The sequence below is a fragment of the Vitis riparia genome, chromosome 16, assembly GCF_004353265.1.
Source record: "Vitis riparia cultivar Riparia Gloire de Montpellier isolate 1030 chromosome 16, EGFV_Vit.rip_1.0, whole genome shotgun sequence".
NCBI classification, from domain to species: Eukaryota; Viridiplantae; Streptophyta; class Magnoliopsida; order Vitales; family Vitaceae; genus Vitis; species Vitis riparia.
The window spans coordinates 1,941,155-1,956,948 of NC_048446.1; the positions used below are offsets into that span (position 1 = coordinate 1,941,155).

General features: G+C 36.5%; 1 protein-coding gene across 1 annotated transcript; it reads left to right on the plus strand.

Annotated features, from left to right (window-relative positions):
• The first annotated feature begins 596 nt into the window (after nucleotides 1–596).
• Nucleotides 597–986, plus strand: LOC117933923. The gene has a single exon (XM_034855509.1). The coding sequence runs from the start codon at nucleotides 597–599 to the stop codon at nucleotides 984–986; it is 390 nt and encodes a 129-aa protein (XP_034711400.1).
• The last annotated feature ends 14,808 nt before the right edge of the window (nucleotides 987–15,794 follow it).

Below are 15,794 nucleotides of genomic sequence, written 5' to 3' on the forward strand. Positions count from 1 at the left end.
ATCCTCGACATTAAAAAAAAAAAAAAATTGTAACATGACAATGAACAACATATATATACTACACTAATGAATATCCTTATTGGTCAATACTCAAACCAACCAGAGAGCAGATTTCTGTATTCCATTTTGTGTACCACATTAAATAGATGGATTTAGCCTTTTCTTGCTACATTTGTGTTTAATATTTTAAAATCAATGAGTTATGAATATTTGTTGCCAAAGTAACTTATATTATGTAATTTTATTTATTTTTGAAATATGTAAACATGTTATTATTGTGTTAAATAATCGGCCCAAAGGAAGATTATTTTAATATAATAATAAATAAAGTAGTCATAAATGTGTGACATATAAAGTTTACCTTGCATGTTGTATGTCAATCCAAAGAAAGACATATTGCTTCGGTTTTATTGTCAATATTTATGAACTAATTTTGTAAAAGAGTACCAATTACAAGTTGATATTTTTGTCCAAAGATTGAATATTAATGTTTATGCTAGATATCTTATAATGGGTCCACATGCATATATATATTAAATTTTTTATTCATTCATATATGTATGATATTTTTGTGACTGATTGTGAGCTTTATTGTTATGGATTCATCTTCTATATCTGCTAATGTTAACAACATTCTTGTGCTTAATGGCACAAACTTCAAGAAATGGAAGGAGCATGTTATAATTGTGCTCGGGTGCATGGATTTGGACTATGCATTAAGAGAGGATCGCCTTGCAGACCTTACTGGTGCTGGCACTGCTAAGCAAAGAGTTGCTATAGAAAAATGGGAGCGATCCAATCTCATGAGTCTAATGATAATGAAACACACAATTCCAGAAGCTATAAGGGGTGAAATACTTGAGGAGTCCCAAGCCAAGACATTCTTGGACCAGATAGCAAATCGTTTCGCTGCAAACGAAAAATTCGAGACAACGCTATTCTTAGTAAGCTTGTCTCCATGTGGTACAAAGGGAAAAAGAATATAAGGGAGTACATAATGAAAATGTCCAATCTTGTGACTAAAATCAAGGCACTAAAGTTAGAGTTATCAAAAGACATACTTGTGCACTTGGTCTTGATCTCTCTACCTACATAATTTAGTTCATTCAAGATCAGTTACAACACACAAAAGGAAAAATGGACTCTGAATGAGTTTATTGCTTAGTGCATGCAAGAGGAGGAGAGACTGAAACAAGAGAAGATAGAAAATGCTCACTTGGCTTCCACATCTCAAGGACATGGTACCAACAAGAAAAGAAAAAGGGAGAATAAGGGAAAACAAACTACATTTTCTAAGATATCTAAGCAAAAGATGAAGAATAAACAAGATAAGGAGATCACTTGTTTCTTTTGCAAGAATGTTAGTCATATAAAGAAGACATGTACCAAATATGCCGCTTGGCGTGAAAAGAAAGGGTTGCCTAAAGAGCCGAATGTTAACTGATGGTGAAAGATACATTTATGTAGGAAATGGCAACAAGGCTACAGTGAAGGCTATTGGTCTTTTTAATTACAGTTAGATTTTGAATGTACTTTGGATTTAGATGAGACTTTTGTGGTACCGTCGTTTAGACAAAATTTAATTTATGTTTCATGTTTGGACAAATGTGGATATTTTTTTTAATTTAGAAATGGAATGGTTAGTCTATATCTAAATTCAAGTGTTATTGGTACTGGTAGTCTAATAGATAAGTTATACTTTGAACATAAAGGCCTCTAATGGTAATGAAACCTTGCATTCAAGTAATTATGGCAATAAGCGAAAGTTAACAAATAAGAATTCCTCAATGTTATGGCACAAGCGTTTAGGTCATATTTCAAATCAACATATTCAAAGGCTTATGTCAGAAGGAATTCTTGATCCACTTGATTTGTCAAACTTTCAAGTCTATATAGAGTGTATTAAGGGTAAACAAACAAATATAAGGAAATATGATGTCGATAGGTGTGATGACGTCTTGGAATTGATACATATAGACATTTGTGGTCCATTTCCTACCCCTTCTTGCAATGGACAACAATATTTTATCACTTTCATTGACGATTACTTGCATTATGGCTATCTTTATTTGATTCATGATAAGTCTCAATCATTGGATGTGTTTAAGAATTTTAAAGCCGAAGTTGAGAACCAACTAAGTAAGAAAATAAATGTCGTTAGATCTTACCGTGGAAGTGAATATTATGGTAGATATGATGGATCTGATGAACAACGTCTAGGGTCATTCGCCAAATATTTGATGGAGTGTGGTATTGTCCCTCAATACACCATGTCAGGGACTCCAAGCCAAAATGGTGTAGCAGAGAGGCGAAACTGTACTCTTAAGGATATGGTAAAAAGTATGATCGGTCATTCCACCTTGCCAGAATCACTTTGGGGAGAAGCAGTCAAAAATGCAGTTTACATTTTGAACAGAGTCCCAAGCAAAGCGATAGCCAAAACCCCATATGAGCTATGGACTAGCAAGAAACCTAGTATTAGGCATTTGCATGTCTAGGGTTGTCCAGCTGAGGATAGGCATTACAAGCCAAATGAGAAAAAATTGGACTCCAAAACTGTGAGCTGCTACTTTGTAAGGTATTCTGAAAGGTCGAGAGGTTTCAAGTTTTATGATCCCTCAACTAGGTTTTTCTTTGAAACGAGTAATGCTAAGTTCATTGAGGATGTTGAGTTAAGTGGGAGAGAGCCATTAAGAAAGGTGGTATTTGAAGAGGAATATGTTAGTATTCCTATTATTGCAACTGGACATGGTCATATTATGTTTGATGACACTATCCAAAATGTACAACCAATAACAGAGATTGTAGACACACCTGAAATTCCTCCTACTCAAGTTGTGGAACCAGTTCAAGTTCATGAAGAGGTAACTCAAGAACCTCAAGTTCAAGTGCCACTGAAGAGATCCACTAGAGAAAGGAGGAATACAATTTCAAATGATTATGTTGTATATCTCCAAGAACATAAGTTTGACATGAGTTTGGAAGATGATCCAATTTTAGTTAGTCAAGACAAACAAAGTTCTGATTCTGAAAAGTGGATAGAATCCATGAAGGATGAGATGAAATTAATGAAAGACAATGATGTTTGGGACCTTGTAGAGTTTCCTGAAGGTGTAAAACCGATTGGTTGCAAATGGATTTTTAAGACCAAATGGGATTTAAAAGGCAACATTATAAGGTATAAGGCACGCCTAGTCGCAAAAGGTTTTACTAAAAAAAAAAGGCATTGATTGTAAGGAGACCTTTTCACCAGTTTCGTCAAAGGACTCCTTTAGAATCATCATAGCACATTTGACTCATTATGATTTAGAGCTGCATCAAATAGATGTTAAAACTGTGTTTCTTAATGGTAACATTGATGAGACAATATACATGGTGCAACCGGAGAACTTTGAGTCTAATGATTCAAAGCAACTTGTATGCAAATTAAAAAGGCCCATATATGGTTTAAAGCAGGCATCCCAACTATAGTACCAAAAGTTTGATCAAGTGGTTACTTCATTTGGTTTCAAGGAGAACACCATTGATCAATGCATATATCTCAAGTTCAATGGGAGCAAATTCGTTATCTTGGTGCTATATGTAGATGATATTCTACTTGCAAGTAGTGATGTGGAACTTTTGCATGAAACCAAGTGATTTCTATCCAGTAAATTTGACATGAAAGATCTTGTTAATGCATTTTTTGTGTTGGGTATATAGATCTATAGGGATCGTTCAAAAGGTATACTTGGGCTATCACAAAAGTCCTACATCGACAAGGTGCTAAGTAGGTTTAGCATGAGCAATTGTGCACCAGGAGACACACCTGTGGCAAAAGGTGATAAATTTAGTTTGCACCAATGTCCGAGAAATGAACTTGAGAGAAAGGATATGGAGATGTTTCCCTATGCCTTGGCAGTAGGAAGTCTCATGTATGCATAAGTTTGTACGCGTCTGGATATTGCGTACATTGTTGGAATGTTGGGCAGATATTTGAGTAACCCAAGTATGGATCACTGGAAAAAGGCAAAATGGGTTATGTGGTATTTATAGAGAACTAAAGATTATATGCTTACATACTGAAGATCCAATCATTTAGAGATCGTGGGATATTTAGACTCCGATTTTATAGGATGTCTTGACAACGGGAGATCCACTTCAGGCTACATCTTCATGTTGGCTAGAGGAGCGAGCGGTTTCTTGGAAAAAATGTTAAACAAACACTTATTGCTTCTTTCACCATGGAGGTAGAATTCATAGCCTGCTATGAGACATCAAACCATGGGATATGGCTACAGAATTTTATCATTGAATTGCGGATTGTTAATGGGATTGAGAAACCATTGAGAATCAATTGTGATAATAAGGCTGTAGAATTGTATTCTAAGAACAATCGAAGTTCGTCAAAGTCCAAACACATTGACATCCAATTCTTAGTTGTGAAAGAAAGAGTTCAGAGTCTTCAAGTATCAATCAAACACATAAGCACAAACTCCATGATTGTGGATCCACTCACTAAAGGTTTGCCACCCAAAGTATATCATGAGCATGTCACACATATGGGTGTTGTACATATTAATGACGTGTCAGTATAGTGGGAGTTTGTATTTGTTTTTTTTTTTTTTTGTGTTTGTTTTCTTGATGTATTGCTATGTTTGTGTTATATGTACAGACTTTAGTTTTAAAGACTATTGTGTTTGAATACTCTAAATTGAAATGATGACTTTCAGAAGCAGTTTATCATTAAGTGTTAAAAGGGGAATTTGACTATTTTAGTCATAAAGTAGGACCAATTGGAAATAGACATATTAAAGATCACATTTTATATAATTTCCATGCTACACATCCATACTTGATCCATGTTGCTAATTTTGTTGATGTTGTGATCATTGATGGATCTAGTTATAGTTATGATTAACGAATGCTGCTTTAATCATGTGTTAGCATAATTAGTAGACCGGATTGTTTAAGGATATTTGGATAGGATAGCAAAGATGAGCTCAACAAAGTATTATCATGAACATTATTCGGTAATATATGTGATCCAAGTGGGAGATTGTTAAAATAATTATGAACTCACATATATTAATAATTGTTTATGATTAAGCTATATATATATATATATATATATATATATATATATATATATATATATATATATATATATATATATATATATATATATATATTCAATTATTTAGTTATAAAGTATGGGTCACCTTGTGTGTAGAGTCCAAGTTACATGTGTCTTACATGATGAACCTAAGACACATGTGACCAAACAGTCAATGGGTATGGTCCCTAAGGCATAGAGGAAATTAATAAAAGGGATAATAAAACTAAAGTTGTGTGTCTTAAGTTTTCTTTTCTAAAAATACGAAACATTCCCTCTCTTACCTCCCATCACAAGAAAGAATACAGAAAGGTAGTTTTCTACTTTATTGCCTTAGAAAAACTATACTTCTTCAATACCGAAAATGAATTCAGGTTTGTCCACATTCTCTCAAATAATTGACATGTTTTCTTTATATGATTTAATATGAGATTTTATTTTCTGAGTTGATAATGGACTTGACAACAGCCTTCAGTTGATGATCCGTGATCCGTTTGTGGAGATAAACTGAAGCCATCTCAATGAGGACACATGCCTTTATGTCAGTTTGATTAGTGAAATTTTCTCATTGGAGACCATGGGGTCCGCCACGAGTTGTAGAGGCAACTTTCTTTGTTTTAAGAGCATGGGCTTGGGTCAGATTGAGGAGATAAATCGACGTCAACCGACATACAGCTACAAGCTTTTGAAATAATATCTTTGGTGGACCACCACAAGAGGGAATTTTTAAAAAAAGATTTGTTCTCAGATCAGATTGAGGAGATAAACTGATACCAACGGACATATAATAATCACTTAGGCTATGTTTGGTTCCCGAAAAATTTGAGGGAAAATGCGAGGGAAAGAAAATACAAAGGAAAAATAGAAGGAAAGAAAAAGTGAAGGAAAATAAAAAAATAGATTAAAAGTTGATAAATTATTTTTTTTTGTTACTTCAAACTCATTTTATTTATTTTAACTCATCAATATAAAGATTAAATAATTTAAAAATACATAAGTTTTTAATTAGTTTTAATTATATTTGATTTTCTTTGATATTTTTTATAGGACAACCAAACATGAGAAAATCATTTTTCTTAGCATTTTTTTTCTTTCCTTTGTACTTTCTGGGAACCAAACATAGCCTTAGGATTTTGGATTTTTCTCTTAGTAATTATTACCAAACTGACCCCACCAAACATAGCGGCTATATTGGAGCAAACATGCCAGAGGGCAGAGGGCCAATTGCAGTAAAATAGGAAACAATGACACTTTAATGTTGCGATTTCAATTTTCAATCATAAAAGTTTCATAAAGTTGGAAAGTCTAAAAGTGGGCCATCGGTTTCAATCCTACCTTTTCTTTCACTTTTTTTCTTCCGTTTGTATTCGACATCCTACTCATCCGTCGCATGAATATTTCCCCTCTAATTTCCACATGGACAAAAAGGACTAAGAGCTTGCTGTCAAACTAAGCTTTTTTAATAAATAAATAAATAAATAATCATTCTTGATTTAATTTTAAAATATTCATCAGAGTAATCGCATTTATGCATATCAGCATCTACATATTATATTTTTTATGTTTTACTTCTTATTTTTACGATAAAACCATAATGACTACAAATTTAGCTCTAAAATTGAAATCATATTTACTAATTATGATTTTATTATAAAAAAAATTAGTAAATTAAAGTTTAAAGATTATTTTAATAAATATTTTGAAAAATAATCAAGATGTGAAATATACATTTTTTAAATGATTACTTTTATGATAAACTCCCTCACAAAAATTCTCTCAAAATCAACTCTTTTCTCAAAATGGAAATTGAATTCTTACGAAGTTCTTCCCGGGTTCTTCAACCATCCACCAGGTATGCTATTTATGCCAATAATAGTACTAGTTTAGATGCAAAACATACACTACTTGTCTATTTATTATTTTTTAAATCGAAAAGAATTCTAGTTTGATCACATTAATGGGTCTAATAACCCTTCAACATATATAAAACACAGCTTTATTATAAGATGGATTCATGAACATGGAAGCCTGTGTGTCTATATATCTATATGTGGAACTTATGCATAATGACTAGTAGAAAGAGATGACTTCTCCAGTTGGCATGAACTCTCTCTCCAGTGAGGCTGAAAACGGTCCAAAAATCCAAGGCTCAAAAGTAATCTTCCCCGAAAGAGTGATGGATAATCTTATCATCGCTCGTAAGATATTCCCTGCAAATTCTGGGTATACTAATTCAGAAGTGGACCAAGAGTTGGCGATTTCTTGTGAGGCTGCAACCAGTGTAGAGCTTGTGTTTGGATCATTATTGTGGTTGAGATGAAAGAGTTGTGTGGCATGTGGCTGATCCCCGGTGCTACTTTGTGCGTGTACTTCTCCCAATCTTCTTCTTCTTCAAATGGTTGTACCAACGGTTCTTCACATCATTATCGGTTCGCCCTGGAAGATGAGCTGCTATACTTGCCCAGCTGCAACACAACATAAAAACTCCTCAAACTAATCAAATTATCATATCATATGATAATGGAAAAGTATGAGGATGATTCTCATTACCTATTCCCATAGAGCGACTGGAAGCAGATGATGGCATCATCTTCCTCTTGGGAGAAGTTCTCTCTCTTGACGGTAGGATCCAGATGGTTATTCCACCTCTCCGTACAACTCTTACCACTCCTACTCAGCCCTGCCAGCGTTACGATATCTGGCCGATGTGGATAGGGATTTCTGCTTATTCAAAGAGCATCCGGTCTTCTTCTTCGGGTCTCTGCTCCTCTGATCTTACCATCATGGATTTTCCTGCAAAGATGGAAGAAATTAACCCAATAAAATTTTCATGAAATATACTACAAGAAAAATAGATACAATGACTGCTTAAAAACCAGGGAAGCGCCATTGAAAAGCAAGCTGTCAAGAGGAGATTCAGACCTTGAAGAAACAATGTGCTTGGCTGAGGTTGCTTCATAGTGGTCATGTGCTCAGGGAATTTGTAGAAGAGAGTTGCTTTCATGTTATCAGTTTGAGACACACTGAAGCGAAATTTATAGAACGGAGTTACAAACTGACGCTAAGAGCATGGATTTGGCTCAAACTGATGCCAACCCTGCATGGTTTTGAACATGCAGATGCAAACATTTGAAAATCTTTGTTGGGCCACAAGAGGGAATTTGATAGGTCCCAAACTCAGAGTATAAGTCTAAGATACTTTGTTTTCTCTTCGGGTGAGAAACAAACCACAATTTGATTGCAAAGAAAAATACCTTCCTTTAACGAAAGCATTGGCTGCTTTAAATAAGCAAAGCCACGTACAAACGAACCGAAATAAAAGGGAAACTAACAGCTAACAAATGGAACCCAATACACTTAAAACAGAGCATAACAAACAGAAATAAAATGACGGAAAACCCTCACTGCAGATGACCCATTTTCTTCTGCACGTAGGACTCTCAACTGCCACAATCCAGTCCCATTTTCTTCTGCACGTAGGACTCTCAACTACCACAACCCAGTCCAAGTCCAACGGTCCTTCACGTTCCCACTCATCCCAAATATTTGGGATTTGGTTTATGGCCCCTCTCAGATCGTCGTGGCCTATCAATACCCTCCTCATTAAGTGGACGCTTGTCCCCAAGGTCCATAGGAGGAAAACGTTCAAGCAAAGACTGGTTAGTCTCCCATGTGGCGTCCTCGACTGGTAGATGCTTCCACTGGATCAGATTTTCTTCTTCAAATTTATTCCCCCGTTTGACCCAGCGAGTGTCCAGTATATGCTGAGGTTCGAGTATAACAACCCCTTCATCATTAACTGGCGGCAGCTCCTGTGAAGGTTCTGCAAGTTCTCCCACGAATTTTTTTAAGAGTGACACGTGGAAGACAGGATGAATGCGGGCTCCTTCCGGCAGTTGAAGTTTGTATGCGACGGCCCCAATCTTTTGTACCACTGGATATGGTCCATAGAAGCGACTAGCTAGCTTCTGGTGGGCTCGTTTGAAGGTTGTCTGTTGTCTGTAGGGGTGCAATTTAAGAAACACCAGATCACCAACTTCGAAGGAAACATCCCGACGTTTTTGATCCGCAATCTGCTTCATGCGATTAATGGAAGTCTCCAGATTAATTTTGAGTTGACGCAGCAGTTCATCTCTAGCCTCTAGACTTTGGTCTACTTCATGCACCAAAGACATCCCATTATGGTAAATGGGAATTTGAGGAGGTAGACGTCCATATAGTGCCTGAAAAGGGGTCATTCCTGTGGACACATGATACGTTGTATTGTACCAGAGCTCAACCCACGGAAGGTAGTTGCTCCACTTGCATGGCCACTGATGAACCATACTCCGGAGGTATTGCTCAACACAGCGATTGACAACTTCTGTTTGTCCGTCCGTCTGAGGGTGGTAGGCGGAGCTAAGTTGTAGCTTGGTTCCCGACATTTGAAAGAACTCCTACCAGAATTTGCTGATAAAGATGGGGTCTCGATCGCTGATGATAGACTTGGGTAGTCCATGCAATTTAATAACTCCTTCTACAAACCTTTCAGCCACGATTTTAGCAGTAAAAGGATGAGTTAAGGCTAGAAAATGTGCAGACTTACTCAAACGGTCGACAACTACTAAGATCGTGTCCTTCCCGTGGGATGTCGGTAGTCCCTCAATGAAGTCTAAGGTGATGTCGTCCCACACTTGACATGGAATGGTTAACGGCTGCAGGAGCCCAGCTGGAGGCATTGTTTCAGACTTAACCTTCTGGCAAGTTTCACATTTCTTGATATACTCTTGCACCGCTTGGTACATTTTTGGCCAGTAGAATTGTTGGGCCAATTTCTTGAATGTCCGCAAGACCCCAGAATGTCCTCCTATTTTTGTATCGTGCATTTCATGGAGTAGTTTCGTTCGTAAGGCAGCATGAGAAGGAATGACGACTCTCCCTTTAAAGAAGAGCAGCCCATTACGCCATGCATACGACCCTTCTAGTTGAGCATTAGCTAATCGAGTTAGAGATTGGACGTAAGAGTCTCCTTCATAAGCTTTTTTAATCTCATCCCATACGGTCACCATTGACACATGAAGATGGAGAAGAACTGAACTACCAGACTTGCGTGAGAGGGCATCCGCTGCTAAATTCTCGCGGCCTGGGCGGTAAATAATCTCATAGTCATAGCCCATTAGCTTGACTACCCATTTCTACTGTTCTGGCGTAGATACACGCTGCTCCAAGAAATATTTCAAGCTACGCTGGTCGGTGAGAATGAAGAATTTTTTTCCCAGTAGATAAGGACGCCATAGGCGTATGGCCTCCACAATTGCAAGCATTTCCTTGGCGTAGGTTGACCAAGAATTTTTTGTAACCCCCAATGCTCGACTCATAAACGCTATAGGCCTACCTTGCTGTGATAAAATTGCGCCAATCCCTTCCCCAGATGCATCAGTTTCAATGGTGAAGGAGTCATTGAAATTAGGCATAGCTAACGTTGGAGTGGTTGTCATTGCTTGTTTGAGAGCCAGAAAGGCTGCTTCGGCTTCATCATTCCAGCCAAACTTTCCCTTTTTAAGCAGGTTGGTCAGGGGTCGCGCTATGATGCCGTAGTTTTGAACAAACTTCCTGTAATACCCTGTTAAGCCTAAAAAACCACGTAACTCAAAATATTAGTGGGGTGTGGCCATGCGACCATGGCTGCAATTTTACTGTTATCAACCTTCACTCCTTGATGTGTGACAATGTGCCCCAAGTACTCCAGTTCCTGTTGGCCAAACACGCATTTGCTTGCCTTGGCAAAAAATTGGTGTTGTCGCAAGGTCTCCAATGTTTGTCTAACATGCACCATATGCTCATCCCAAGTGGGACTATACACCAAAATATCATCAAAAAAGACCAAAATGAATTTTCGAAGGTAGGGTCGAAATATTGAGTTCATGATGGCCTGAAATGTCGAGGGTGCGTTACAAAGGCCAAAAGGCATTACGAGATATTCGTAATGGCCATTATGAGTACGGAAAGCAGTTTTAATAACATCGGAAGGATTTACTCTTACTTGATGATAGCCGGCACTCAGATCAAATTTGGTGAAGTAAGTGGCGCCATATAATTCTTCCAACATATCATCCACTGTCGGAATGGGGAAACGATCCTTGATGGTGGCGACATTAAGTGTACGGTAGTCTGTACAAAATCGCCAACTGCCATCTTTTTTCTTCACTAGTAGTACCGGTGATGAGAAAGGACTGGTGCTCGGACGAATGAGCCCCGAATCTAACATTTCTTGGACCTGTTTCTCGATTTCTGCTTTTTGAAAGTGGGCATACCTGTATGGTCGGACGTTAATTGGCTCGGTTCCCTCCTTTAGCGTAATACAATGATCCACTTCACGTGCAGGTGGTAAACTTGAGGGCTCCTGGAACACGTCTTCATACTCTTTCAACAACCTCTGCATACTTTGCTAGGTAACTTTAGTTGGTGCATCAGCTGGTGCGGTTTCCATGGTTGGTTGGAAACACACAGCAAATAGCGCATGTCCTTGGCGAAACTCCTTCAATATTTCTTCTGGTGAAGCGGCCTGAATGGTTTGCACGTCCACTCCTTGCAACCTTCGGTCTTGATTTTCCCAAATAAAATCCATGGTCAACTGTTTCCAGTTACAAACCACAGATCCCAGCATTTCAAGCCATTGAACGCCGAGGACAAGATCAAGACCTGATAAGGGCAGAGAGAAAAGGGTGAGGTAGAATTCGATACCTTGTAATTCTACCCGTACCTTATCGTAACGCCCCTGACACGTTAGTCTTTCTCCATTGGCCACCCGGACAGGGAATGTCTCCGTAGGTATGACTGGCAACTTGAGCATGTTTGCCAAACGGTTGTTGATGAAGTTGTGTGTCGATCCGCTGTCAATCAAAACCATTACTTCATGGGGACCCATTTTCGCTGTTACCCGCATGGTTTTCGGTGCTGTCCATCCTGTTAGTGCGTGCAAGGTGATCTCTGGTTTAGGTTCATGTTCCTGCACCTCTGCTGTCTCTCCACCGTGGTCATCTTCCAATGTTTGTTGATCAGTACCGTCCCCACAATACACGTTACCCGCATGCCCTTCAAGAGTAAGAGCTGTGGTTTTTGACATCTATGGCCTGCTGTAAAACGTTCATTGCAGTTGAAACAGAGACCTTGTGCTCTCTTCCTCTACATTTCTTCCCAAGACAAACACTTAATGGGTTTTGCAAGTATAGCAGGAGCTACACGAGTGGCTTGTGGAAGAGCTATTGGATCTCTCACAGGTGGTAACCGCATGAACCTTCTTTGTCGTGCGAGTTGATCGTTCCTCATCTGTGCCAAGTTAATGACTTCTTTGAGCGACTGTGGCTTAAACATCCGGATCCCATCCGCTATTTCAGCCTTCAAGCCACCCATGAATGTCCCCACCAATGCTTTCTGAGTCCATCCTTGGACCCTGTTGCCGAGCTTTTCAAACTCGCGCTGGTAGTCCCTCAAAGTTCCCAGTTGCTTGATCCTTGAGAGAGCTTCATCAAAGTCTTCGCATCCTGATGGTCCGAAGCGAGCCCATAATTCCTCTTCGAATTTCCCCCATGAAATCACGTGTCCTTCTTCCTTTAACGTCCTGTGAAGCCACTGCCACCATTGGTTGGCCTCCCCTTCAAGGTGGTAAGTAGCCATGGGAACCTTTTGGTTTTCTGCAGTGCTCTGGTAGTCAAAGAATTGTTCCACCCGATTGAACCACTCCGTTGGATCGTCTCCAGAGAAGCGTAGAAATTCTAGCTTGGCTGATTTGGACGAGACAATCTGCCGACCTCCATGTTGGTTTTCTCGGTGGTAATTGCCCTGATTTGAGGACTCTGGATTAGCCAGCAACACGTTCGAAAGTCGATTGAGAGCTTCCTCCAGATGGTGGAGTTTGTCTATCATACCCAACTCCATTCGCTGTAGTTCTTCCTGAACTACACCGAGTCCAGTCTCCAAGTGCTCAATTCGCTCCTTATTGGTTCCCATAAGAAATGCTCTGATACCAATGATAGGTCCCAAACTCAGAGTATAAGTCTAAGATACTTTGTTTTCTCTTCGGGTGAGAAACAAACCACAATTTGATTGCAAAGAAAAATACCTTCCTTTAACGAAACCATTGGCTGCTTTAAATAAGCAAAGCCACGTACAAACGAACCGAAATAAAAGGGAAACTAACAGCTAACAAATGGAACCCAATACACTTAAAACAGAGCATAACAAACAGAAATAAAATGACGGAAAACCCTCACTGCAGATGACCCATTTTCTTCTGCACGTAGGACTCTCAACTGCCACAACCCAGTCCCATTTTCTTCTGCACGTAGGACTCTCAACTGCCACAACCCAGTCCAAGTCCAACGGTCCTTCACGTTCCCACTCATCCCAAATATTTGGGATTTGGTTTATGGCCCCTCTCAGATCGTCGTGGCCTATCAGAATTTTTAATAGAAGATATGTTCTGAGGTCAGATTAAGAGGACATGCAAACTGACGCCAACGGACATAGTTTAATCAATCAGATTTGTTCTTAGGATTTTTATCTTAGTGATTAGTTATTATAAGTTGCATACTAGATTTGGGCATCACTTAAAATTATTTCGCATACTAGATTTCCATAAAATATTAATTATTATAAGTTGTATACTAGAGTTGAATTTCCAGTCTACCATCTTTCTCATCCAACAAGCCTTGTTAGAAGAAAATCTTTGACACCCAAATAAATTATAATAGTGGTGGTATGGAACTGATAAGAGAGGAAAATTTCAAACTTAAAAGCAAACTCCTTTTGTCGTTTCTAGAAAAGCTAGCAGGCAAAAAATGGTTAATTTCCTATCTCCAAACTGATTTTCAACTTTCCTTTCATAAGAAAAAATGGAGAAACTTAACACAGGGAGAAGATCAGTTCACATGTGGCAGTTTCCGAAGCTCTTGCGAATGGACGATATGACAAACCCCATCGAAGGAGACATGCGTGCGTTTAAGTCAGTGTTGAGTTCAGAAATCTCTCTAGTCTTTTTCACTTTCATCATATCTGATTTGAAACTAACCCACCCTTCTTTCTCTCCGTTTTTGTTTGAAACCAAACGGACATGGACACAGTTAGTGTCTTTAGTCATTTCACATAATATTTTGCACTACAAAAAGTTTGGTTCTATTAGGAGACAACCTATCAACTGCTTGGGATTTCGTCGGAAATTTGTCGTATCTACTACTGTTTTTTTTTTTCTTGATTTTAAAAACTGTTTTTAAGTTAAAAACAAAAAACAAAAAACAAAAAACACAAAAAAAAAACAAGTTTTGGATAAGTTATTTTGATTTTGTGGAAACGTTATAAATTCAATTTATATAATATTAGTTAAATTTAGTTCAAGTCTTACCAAAAATAAAAATAATTTTGTAATATTGAATAAATTAAAATATAAAAGTAAAACATGAAAAATAACATCATAATAATATCTTAAATTATATTTTTTTATAAAAAAAAAAAGAACTATTTTAGTATATATTAGAAAAATATGGATATTATTAATATCTTAATAAAAGCATAATTGATTTTTTTTATTTAAAATGAATTTTAATTTTTTAAATATGCAAAATAAACCAATTTTTCGTTACATGAACACAATACTTAATTACACAGATGGTATTCTAGAATACTTTGATTTAATATTAAATTAATTAGATTAAGTTTTTAAATTCTAAATTATTTTTACAAATTAAAAGATTCATCAAAAAATTTAAATTATTAATTATATCTCACTCCTAATAAGAAAATTAAAAAATATAATTGCATGTATAAGAAAAAAAGTAAAATCATTAGTCATAATATATCGATTTTGGTTATTATATTTTTGTAGTGATTGAATCTAGTTTTAAATAATCTTTAAAAATTCTTAAACTCATTAATAATTTCAATACAAAGTATCGTTTGATTTGAAGTTTATTTCTCTAGTGAGAAAACTTATAAAAATCTAATTATGTGCGAAAAGAAATAATAAAGTCATTATGAACTAATTTTTATCATAATTTTTTGTATTAATGGATCCGCTATTTGAGTTTCTAATTATTGCTAAAAATTACTAACCTCATTAATGAATCAAATTCATTAAGTCTTATTTAATTTGGAGTTTATTTTCCTAATGAAAAAAAAACTCAGAAAAATATGATTCTATGTAGAAGAAAAACAATATAGTAGTTATAGACCAATTTTTGGTATTGATTGGATCACTATTTGAACTTTAACTTACTTTTAAAAATTACTAAATCATTAATGAATCTAGCACATTAAGTTTTGTTTGATTTGAAATTTATTTGTCTAATGAAAAAATTTGTAAAAATGTGATATATGCAACAAAAAAAAAGCTAACCAAGTCATTTAAAATAAAATTTGCCTATGATTTTCTAATTTTATTGATTTCTATGACTTTCTAATAGTACTAATTAAATTGGTTTTAGAGATTAAAATGATTTTTTAAAATTAATAATTATATGTATCTAGTTTGATCTGGAATTTATTTTCTTAATAAAAGTTTTAAATGTCAATAAAAGCTTTAATGCAAACAATATTAATTAAAAAATATGAAAATAAAACAATCCACATAAAGGTATATGAGGTTTTAATATAGTTCGATCAAAATATAGGTATGGTTAGTCAGGTTATTTAAAATAAATTTTGATTTATGACTTTTTAATGTTAT

What these genes read in the sequence shown, in the direction of transcription:
- LOC117933923 (XM_034855509.1), top strand. Translation starts at nt 597, where the DNA reads ATGGATTCATCTTCTATATCTGCTAATGTTAACAACATTCTTGTGCTT.